Here is a 10000-nt window from a genome sequence, read left to right as displayed (position 1 = left end):
ACACGTACCATTTTCACCCGTGCTCGGACTACCTCGCCGAAGGTTCCAGCACGGGTAAGAATTTTGGTTTGGCTCGGATGAAATTTGGTGTAAACGGGTTATTTACACTGCAAATTTTATCCGAGCCGAACCTCTTTTTTTGGGACCCGTGCCATTTTCACCCGAGCAGTGCCACAAATTTTCTGTAGGGTAAACCGGGCTTAAATCTTAAGCGGAAGAGAGCCACTGATTGGCAGGAATTGGCCTGCCAGAGCTGTTTATCTCTGTAGGCTATTGCTCACTATTGCACAGAAAAAGAGGCGTATTCAGCAACGGAGGAAGCACGCGAAACCGAACAAACCGGGCCGAAGCCCCAAACTCCCCAAACCAACAAGGGTAGGCCTTGATAAATTGTGCTAGCATAACTTTTGGCATAATTTGAGGAGACTAGCACAATTTTTGCTGATTTTTTCTTAAAAAATAGCACTGCTAGCACAGTCCGTATATATTGACAAGCCTGAGACCATTTTTGTTCAAAGTTTTAGCCTCATTTTCTAGTTGGTAACAGAGAGAGAGGGCGAACCCTGGAAGGCTGGCAGTCTGGCACAAGAGTAGCCAGATGGTGTTGATCACTGTACCTCTCATTTGCAAGTTTGAAAAATGGCGTCAGCCATGCCACTTGATAACTTGCCCCGAGACCATACCAGAGCCAGCAAATATAGCCAGACGCCGTTGCCTTAAGACAAAGAAAGCCAACTACAATAGAAGAGTTGATTGTGATACCACAAAAGGTATTGCTACACGATCGTAATACGTTTTTGGACTTGTTTCGCTCATTTTGCAGAAGGAATAATTTTAACAACAAGTGGCATAATATGAAAAAAAGAGCATAATTTGGGCAAAAAATGGGCACTGCTAGTAGCATAATATGCAACCTCGTTTCATTGTCGGGAGGCAGAGAAGAGAGAAGCCTAACCAAGGGTCCAGGACAGGACACCCCAGGACTATCATCATCCTCAGGGGCATCAAGAAGGGATGCAGGTCTAATCAATTATTTTGTAAATAAATTTACAGAAGAATAATTTTAAAAAATGCGTTAGCCCTTCGACGAAGAGAAGAGCCATTAAGAATTTTTATAAAATAAGATATCTCATGGCGCTTTCTCTTAATGTGGTACTAATTAGCTCACAAACTTAACTTTATAATTTATATTCTTGTACATTTATCTTCTTGATTTTCCTGTAAACGTGTCTACCTACTCTTTTTAGTCATGACATGACCAACCCAGATTAGCATCTGCTACCTGTGGGCATATCCAATTTGTTAACAATACCTGTTAGAAAAATAAAGAACGGAACTGAACTGAACTGATACTGAACTCCTTTTTGCACAGATTTTGATGGCTTGCCTTGAGCCTTTTGCATTTCTAACAGGATTGGTAATTATATTTTGAAAAGATTGCTATTGCTTCATCAGGTGCACCAAATCAAAATCAAAATCTGTCTCGAATAACTAAATGTCTAAATGTCACTTCAAAAACGCGAGAGTAATCTTTGGGTAAAAATAAATTGTACAAACAATTTAGGAAATGATGATGTTTTCATGTTTTTTCACAGCAGTGCGAGAGCACGTGACGTCACGTTATTTTGAGACCGTTGTAATGGCCGATTGCGTTGTCCTGAGTGATTTGATGGACATTTTGGACGCTTCGATTTCCCCTTCATATCCAACGCGTCGTCACATACAATGTAAATAGACAACGCGTGCAACTTCCAAGACCACTCACGGCTTAGTATCTCCAGAATTTAGCCGGATTTCTCCAACTTCCGCCTTAAATCCTGCTCGATTTTCAAGTTTCGCTCAGGTTTTTGTTATCGCCGCATGATGCGGATAGGAGTCATGGATCATTGGAATTTGCTTGATAACCTTGATCAAAATTAAATTAACCAATCAAAAAGCAGAGTTTAATAATTTTATCTCTCTTGGGAATCGAGGCCTGCTACACCAGCATCATTGCTGCGGAGCCTGGAAAACAAGTCGTGAACCCAAAATCAATATGGCGGAAACGTTGGTTGATGTTATTGTAAAATTAAGACAACTTTGGAAGAAGGATCAACCACTGAAACTCCTATGCGACATAAAAAATGGTTTAACGTCGTCTCTACTTTTCTTCTTTTTTTTTGGAAAATGGCAAAAATTTGGGTTGGTCGGAGAAATAAAGAGAGTGGCCTAATCCAATTTTTACTGCAACATACGGTTTATTAAAGTTTGATTTCAATTAAGTTACTTTCTTTGGATACGAAGAGTGAGATATACAACGTTAGAAGAGATTTTTTTAAGCTTTGAAAGGATGTGATGTTATTGATTGTGCAACTTTTGTCCAAGAACAAATAGACATCTGATCAATTTAAGTCTGCACCCACCAGCTAAAGTTTGATCGAAATCTCTTTTAAAGCAATTTAAAATTCACATCTGTTTGTCGAATTTCTTTTGTGAAAAGATTCTCTCTTTCTTCGTTCGTTTCTTTTTCATCTGAGCCCATGCATGCGCATTTGCTCAACTCGTCAATGAGGTTTTTTAATTACAACACTGAAAATTTGTAATTCCCTTCAGGGTCATTAATATAATGAACAGTTGTAGATTTTCATTTCAAAATGGGTTAAAGCACTTTAACCTGTAAATACAAAAAGTAGTGTCAGATTAACGCGCTCCTACAGTTGTGATACGGACGAATACTCGCTCTCGTCTAAATTCCCTAACACCACCTAACCCGTGCGAAACAACAATAGAAAAACATGACACAGTATTTGCTATCGTGTGCTAACTGGAGGCCGCACGTTTATTGAGACACGCTAAAGCAACAATTACAAACACAGTCATAGGTGCATAAGGCAAAAAAAAAAACAGAACCTGGGGAAGAACTAACGAGCATCCATAGGATGAAAAAACCTCACCGCGCTCGTTGCAGCAAATACTGAGGAAAAACCCCGGCCCTATGGATAGAACTCCCCCGACCTGCCGGGCACGGTGTTAAAGAAAAACAATACAAATAATTTAGATCCCTAGAGATCGTGTGACCAACAGACGAGAATTAAAATCGTCTTTAACGTAGCCATCCTTGGCGTTTTCGCTCGCCCAACGACCATGACGCTTGAATAGTCTATCAGGAATTCCAGCACAAGCTGCTGAGGTGGCTCCTCCAGCTCGTAGGCTATGAAGACTGAGCTTTGAAACGTCTGTTAAACCTTTAAAAGCGTCCTTTACAAGTTCGCGAGCTCTCGTATAGCTAATCCCTTGGCTCCGGACCATCTCTTTCGAACGAGGAGTAGCAAGGGCTCTGAAGAGAGGTAAATCTTCGGAGAGGTCGATCTGCGCAGCTGAGATGTACTCTTCCAAGGCCTTATAACAGGACAAGTCGGTAGGTCTGACCTTGCGATAACGATCCACGCCCCGTCACGGAAGTGATCAGTTTACGACGATTCATCCGCTTTAGATCCAAGAACTGTGCTCTTCACCAGGGAGGCAGTGGGTTGGAGATGCTCGGGGGTTGAGGAAAAGAATTCCTACCACATTTCCGACTGGAACACATCTGCAAAAAGACAAGAACTAACCGACAAGAAAAGAAAGACAAAGAAGATAGGCCATTCGTCTATATTATTTAATGAATTGAGATTAGAAACTGATAAACAACAATAAAAGTAAATAGTAAATCCAACACAGGATTTTACAAATAAATCCACAGTCATGGGTACAGATAGCCCCACGTCTGACAAAGGGCACAGGTGGTCCCTGAAACACAAATTCAAAACATGTTATAGAAACACAAACTAAGCGACACTTCAAATTCGCTCGCAACTCCCTAAATGCTGGGCACAGATAGTCTCGAGTCCGGTAGGGGGCACAGATTGTCCCTTAATCCCAAATTTAAAAAGAAACATGTCAAATAAACACAAACTATTTGACACCGTAAATTAACTCGCAACTCCATGAAAGCTGGGCACAGATGGTCCCATGCTCGAGGGCACAGATAGTCCCAAAAATCTCTTGGCACAAAAAAGGCCAATACATATTCTCCATATTCCACCAAAATGACAGATCAATTGCGAAACATATGCACGCATTCAGAAAATATATGAATATATAAAACCACTAGCAGCGAAAAGTTTACTAAATAAACTCCATAAAGACTCAGCACACGCGACTGGACGCAAATCAACTACTTCTCAGTAACGCTAACATCGAGAACTAAAAGAAAGAAAAACAGACAAATTAGCAAAGAAAATCAAGAGTAAGTGCCTCCAGCGAGAACACCAAGATGACTAATCTGCATAAAACACCTTCTTAAATACTCTTACCGAATCCCTTGATAGTTCATAACGACGAGAGCATATTTTTCCGCTAATTATTCAAAACGCGGAAAAATTCATCGCTCGTCTAAATTCCCTAACACCACCTAACCCGTGCGAAACAACAATAGAAAAACATGACACAGTATTTGCTATCGTGTGCTAACTGGAGGCCGCACAGCCCCAAGAGTACAAAGAAAGAAAAAATACAGCACGCAAAAGAAAAATGAAAAATACCTAACAATCGAAGTGGACTCTCAAAGCAATCATCCTGAAGTTCAAGTTTTCGTTTCCAAACACGCTATTACAACTGCCGGAAATGTACGCTTCTTTGAATGAGGGAAGTTCCATCCAATCGACAATGAGAGATGCAAAACGTTCTCCATCTGGACAAATCATCGGCCAAAAGGGGGCGGAATGCCACAAAGGAACAATAAGAGAACCTGAAACTTTACAGTTACTCATATGATGTAAGACACGCAAAATAAGACAGATAGGCGGACAGGGATAATTATTCTCCCCGTGCCAATTCATAACAAAAGCATCTATGCCTTCAGAACCTGGATTCCAAAATATTGACTTGAAACGAGGGAGTTTGGCATTCACATGATTTGCGAAACGATCTACAAAATGAGGACCCCAAACTGAGTCAATGTGGTGAAACGAAAGTGGAGAAAGGCCCCAGTCGTCTGAATCAAAAATACGACTGAGAAAATCAGCCTGATCATTCTGCGATCTTGGGATCCATTCCATTTCGATCGAAATGCCATGACTACAGCAGATACTAAATATAGACAAAGCTTCGGACTGCAAATGACCTTTACTACTTCCAGACGAAATAATCCGAGGTACATTTTCATTGTCCGTAAACCATTAAACCGGGTTAAACCTGAAAGCTGGTTTACCAAAGAAAGCAGAACAAACTTGACTGCCAAAATCTCTCTAAAAGTAGAGCTAGACCGCATTAAGAGGGGGTAAAATGAGCGCACCGTCGGCTTCCTGGGAGAGTACTCTCCAGAGAGCAAAGGAACCTCCAACGTTAAATAACGTGTACTTTTACCTTTACCTTACCTCGTGGGACCAAACACCTGACACTAAATCCAAGCCGCACTGCACGAAATAACCACCAAAACCAGAGTCACTGGCATCGGAGTAAACAACACCAACTGCGCTTGATTTAGGAGACATAACCTTGCCATTAATAGAGTCAATATTGTTCAACCGAAAGGAAAATTCATAACGAGCCTCAGGAAAGACGTGCAAGGGCTGATCCCAAGAGGATCTACATTCAATCGCTCCATAGCAGTTTCTTGTAAACAACCTGGTAATATTGCCTGCTGCACAAGCCATAGAAATAATTTGCCCTGTAAGTGAAGCAAGATCTCTGCCTAATAATTTGGTTATTTTTGGAGACAAGAAACGAGGGAAGATTTGAGCTTATGGATGCGAAACTCAGGAATTTGAATTAAACCTTCGCCAAAATCTAAAATAGATCCCAGGAAAAACTAACCTCTGAGAAGGTTCCCAAATAGATTTGTCGTCGTTAACTGTGAAACCAGATGAAGCAAGATCATGACGAACTGAATCGCTGAGAATTCTGGAACGTTCTACAGACATATTGCCTCCAATACCGTCATCTAGATACATTAAAATAAGATGTCCACGACCTCTCCAGTATTTCACCAATGGATGAACTACTTTGGTGAAGACATAAGAAGCTGAAGTCAAACCAAAAGGCAAAAACCTTAAATTCGTAAAATTTCATACCTCCATCAGAAGAAGGCCACTTAAACGACAAAAATTTCCTGTGTTCCTCATAGATATCAATGTGGTGATAGGCTGACTTGAGATCAAACGAAAAAACAGACATCACCGGAAGAAACATTAGAAGAACTGTTCTCAATTATTCGTACTTGACAGACTTCTTAACGATAAATTTGTTAAGAAAAGATAAATCCAAAATAAGGCTTGGTTTGCCTGACGACAGGCCAGCGACGTGTAAGAACTAAAAGAAAGAAAAACAGACAAATTAGCAAAGAAAATCAAGAGTAAGTGCCTCCAGCGAGAACACCAAGATGACTAATCTGCATAAAACACCTTCTTAAATACTCTTACCGAATCCCTTGATAGTTCATAACGACGAGAGCATATTTTTCCGCTAATTATTCAAAACGCGGAAAAATTCATGTCACGTATTTGCATATGAATGGTGTATGTCGCATGTTGTGTGCCTCGTTCAACAGAGAATGCCGCTACAACAACAAAATTTTGGCAGTTACTCCATCGTTCATTTTGGTACCTCTTGTTCGCTTCACATCAAGCTTAAACAATCTTGGCTCTTTTTAGAAATATACAAGAATTCTTGGAAGTCCTTATGCGCTTATGCGAAAAGACAGAGTAACTTGATGAAAGATAAAGAAATACCATTCATATGCAAACAAGTGGGCAGAAACGTCGTAGTTTGACAAAATTGATGTACTGGGGTAATAACTGCAAAATACCGGGTCACTTTTGTATTCTTGTGGTGACACTATTTGAAGAACGAGGCATATAACAATACAGGCCATTCATATGCAAATAAATGGCCGGGCATCATCCAATTTAGCCAAATGGATTAATTAGAAGAAACAGCTGGAACTTTAAACACAAATTGACTTTTTTAACGAATTGAGCTTGCAGCTTTATTTTTTTCAATTCGGCTCGAGAGAAGAGAACATCTGCCTGAACACTTCTGTTGTAGTTATATAAGGTTGTGATAAAAGTTTATTTGCGTGATCGACAGAACGCTAGCGCATGGATAGTGGTGATTGCATTGAAATAATATCCTTTGGGAAGAATTTGGAAAACAAACATTGAACCAGATAAAGCTAAAAGGGAGTTTCTAGACGAAAATACGAGCTAAAAGAAGTGACCATGTCCACGGACGAAGCGATAGAGTTCCAAACAAGACACATTGCAGCTGTGATAACAGAAACAGCCATATTTTCATTGGTAATGATCCTTTCACTGTTAGGAAATCTTCTCGTCTGTTATGCTACTTATCGAAACCCAAGATTGAGATGCCCCAGTAACTATTACATTATTTCCCTTGCTCTCACCGACATCTTGCAAGCATGTTGCTCTATGCCACTATCAGTTGCCTTCCTGGCCTCTGGAGAATGGTCATTTGGAACAGCTACCTGTGATTTTGTTGCTATTACGAAGCTATCTTTAACAAAAGTATCTGCCTTTACTATGGGTCTGATGGCGTTGAACAGATATTATAAAATAATGAAACCAACTAAATACCTAAAAATTTTCAAGCCAAGGTGTATAGTTATCACCGCATTGCTGGCTTGGGCAATACCTTTCACACTTGCCTTTCTTTCAGTATTTGTTCTTGATCAAAAAATCAAACCAAATACGGATTTTGCAATGTGCATCATTTCTTTCCCGCGTCTATATTTTTTCTCGGTCATAATCCCCTTTATTTACGCACCATATTTCGTTATTGGATTTTGTTACTGGAAGATTTACAAACAAGTGAAAATGCACAATGCAAATGTTTCATGGCGGTCTTCCAACGTTACCGACGTCAAAATCAGCAAAACTTTGTTCGCCACTGTCATCGCATTTTTCACTTTCCTTCTTCCTTCTCATATCATAATTATTATCTCATTCACAGAATATTCTCATTTCCCGCGTTATCTTTTCCTTCTTGCAACTCTCTTTATTTTTATGACCAGTTGCATCAATCCGTTTATTTACGGGTATATGAACCGTGCTTTTAAAACCGAGTTTAAGAAATGGTTCGTTCCTAAAAGGGGCCACTCCGTAAATATTGCATTGGATACGAGAAGACGAAAACACGCTGGAAGAAGCAACGATCAAGAAGAAGATAAAGGAGAATCAGTCGCGGATAAGGAAAGCTTCCCCAAGTGAAGATTTTAGCGAGACAAAAATTAAAGCGAGAAAGATAGTGAAAAATCATTGCAAAAAGAATACATTACGCTATCGACGTAAAGAGGGTCAATCAGTAACTACAGAAGCCATCGAACAGAATTAACGTTGCAAGAGGTCTTTCTTCGTAAATGATTACGTCGACGGACATTTTAAATTCATAGCAAGCCTAACGTTTAAAATTACATGCCAGTATCGCAACTGTGAAGCGTTTGTTGTACAGTCGAACCTGTATATAACGGCCACCCTCGGAACTTGAGAAACTGGCCGCTGAATAGAGGTGGCCGCTTAATACAGGATCACTAAAAATACTCACTGGGCGTGGTCTAATGTCAATTTTAATGGCGTATCATACAAATACACTTCATGCAAGGAAACAATAGAACAATCAACACTCTTTCAAGCTATCTACTGGCTTTAAACAAAGTTCAGTGCCAACTTGTAACTTATTAACGGTATAATAAACGTAACATTGTCTAATCTTCTACGGTATACAGTTACTGTACTGTATTTCTATGACTAACAGCTCACAACAAAATATCTGATTCCGTCATTTCATAGTTGTTCAATGTGTATAAATAACGGAAAGTTTTCTAATTAAAAGTAGCCCAATAGACAAAAAAACTGTTCAAGTTAAAGTAGTAATAGGGTAGGAATTGCGAAGGTCGGACATGTACGTCTGGCGGTGCAACACTTGAAACTTTTGTTTGCAGAGCAAGTCGTTAACTGTCAACTTTGCGGGCCTTGATAACTATTGGAGCGGCCTTAAACATTTCTCGCCTTTTTGACAGCCAAATTATTGGCGGACGTTTTGTAAAACAACCCACTGTTGACTCAAAATCTGATGTGGCTCACTTGAAAAGTTCTTTCTACAGCTAAAACATGACAATGGAACTTCTTCACGTCTATTGTTATATCCGTGAGTACCATGCATACTTGAGTATATGGGAGCCAAAAGTCGATGAGATGTACGCATTGAAACGAGAGCCGCAAAATAACGAAGACTCGAATGCTGTGGCAATTGCTCGCCTAAAATTACGAATACGTAAATATAGTGTTACACCCAGAGTTACAAGATCTGGACGTGGCAAAACAGCTTCGAAGCCATATTCTCACCCTAATGAAATGATGGACGATTATGAAGTGATTCGACATGTACCTAAGTTGATGGCATTGAGGCTAACAAAATTTTTGAAACGGCCTACAAACAAAGGGTAAGTGACGGTAAAATGGCAAGCGAGTGAACAAAGGTGGAGGTTATGGCCTAGAAATTCCTTGCGAGCATAGGTTTGAAGGCTATTCATTCTCCATCACATGGCTAAAGAACAAGCTAATTGAAGAGGAATTTCTAGCTGAAGAGTGTGAAGCATATCTTAAAAACGATCTATCTTTTTTTTGCCTTACTGTACTTAAGCACATTGCGGACATCTGCAAAGCGTTAACGACACTAAAGAGCCGACTATCAGTTTACAGTTTGCAAATGATATTTCTTTATAGTGATGATGGTTGCATTTTAAACACAATTTACACCTCATAAACTACGCCGGCTTAGTTTCCGTTCTGGGGTGGCCGCTTAATACAGGTAAAAATAACAAAGAAAGACAAACATGGGACTGGGTGGCTGCGGTGGCTTAATAGAGGTGGCCGTCTAATACAGGTAACAATTACAGCGTTTGTATGAGCGAAAAATCGGGACTTTGAAAACTGGCCGCTTGGTAGAGGGTGGCCGCTTAATA

The 10000-nt window shown here is 40.0% G+C and overlaps 2 protein-coding genes and 1 long non-coding RNA gene across 9 annotated transcripts in view; 1 reads left to right on the top strand and 2 right to left on the bottom strand.

Annotated features, from left to right (window-relative positions):
• Nucleotides 1-10000, bottom strand: part of LOC138028206 (uncharacterized) — a 390617-nt gene that overhangs the window by 114230 nt on the left and 266387 nt on the right. The gene's annotated exons all lie outside the window — the stretch shown is intronic.
• Nucleotides 2786-6725, bottom strand: LOC138028827 (uncharacterized). 6 transcript variants are annotated; one of them, XM_068876450.1, is made up of 4 exons: nt 6441-6721; nt 6093-6330; nt 5836-5962; nt 2786-3568 (listed from the first exon to the last, which is right to left on the bottom strand). In XM_068876450.1, exons 2-4 carry the CDS (start codon nt 6208-6210, stop codon nt 3469-3471), a joined length of 345 nt encoding a protein of 114 aa, XP_068732551.1. In that variant the 5' UTR covers nt 6211-6330; nt 6441-6721; the 3' UTR covers nt 2786-3468. The 6 variants fall into 6 exon arrangements, 1 of the variants encoding a protein (XP_068732551.1); XR_011127739.1 differs by lacking the exon at nt 5836-5962 and having other exon boundaries at nt 2786-4774; nt 6441-6725; XR_011127737.1 differs by having other exon boundaries at nt 2786-4774; nt 5836-6330; nt 6441-6717.
• On the top strand, nt 6965-9253 carry LOC138029297 (histamine H2 receptor-like). The gene has a single exon (XM_068877020.1). It carries the CDS (start codon nt 7239-7241, stop codon nt 8244-8246), a length of 1008 nt encoding a protein of 335 aa, XP_068733121.1. The 5' UTR covers nt 6965-7238; the 3' UTR covers nt 8247-9253.

The sequence above is a fragment of the Montipora capricornis genome, chromosome 13, assembly GCF_036669925.1.
Source record: "Montipora capricornis isolate CH-2021 chromosome 13, ASM3666992v2, whole genome shotgun sequence".
Taxonomy (NCBI): domain Eukaryota; kingdom Metazoa; phylum Cnidaria; class Anthozoa; order Scleractinia; family Acroporidae; genus Montipora; species Montipora capricornis.
Note: the sequence above shows the minus strand (reverse complement) of the source record. Positions and strands in the feature narration are given on the sequence as shown.

Bases quoted from the DNA above. Each gene is read 5' to 3' on its own strand.
- LOC138029297 (XM_068877020.1), top strand. From the start codon at position 7,239: ATGTCCACGGACGAAGCGATAGAGTTCCAAACAAGACACATTGCAGCT.
- LOC138028827 (XM_068876450.1), bottom strand. From the start codon at position 6,210: ATGTTTCTTCCGGTGATGTCTGTTTTTTCGTTTGATCTCAAGTCAGCC. The intron at 5,963-6,092 runs GTATGAAATTTT...TAATGTATCTAG, and splicing joins GTGGCCTTCTTCTGATGGAG to ATGACGGTATTGGAGGCAAT. The intron at 3,569-5,835 runs GTTAGTTTTTCC...GTCTTTTTGCAG, and splicing joins ATTTGGGAACCTTCTCAGAG to ATGTGTTCCAGTCGGAAATG.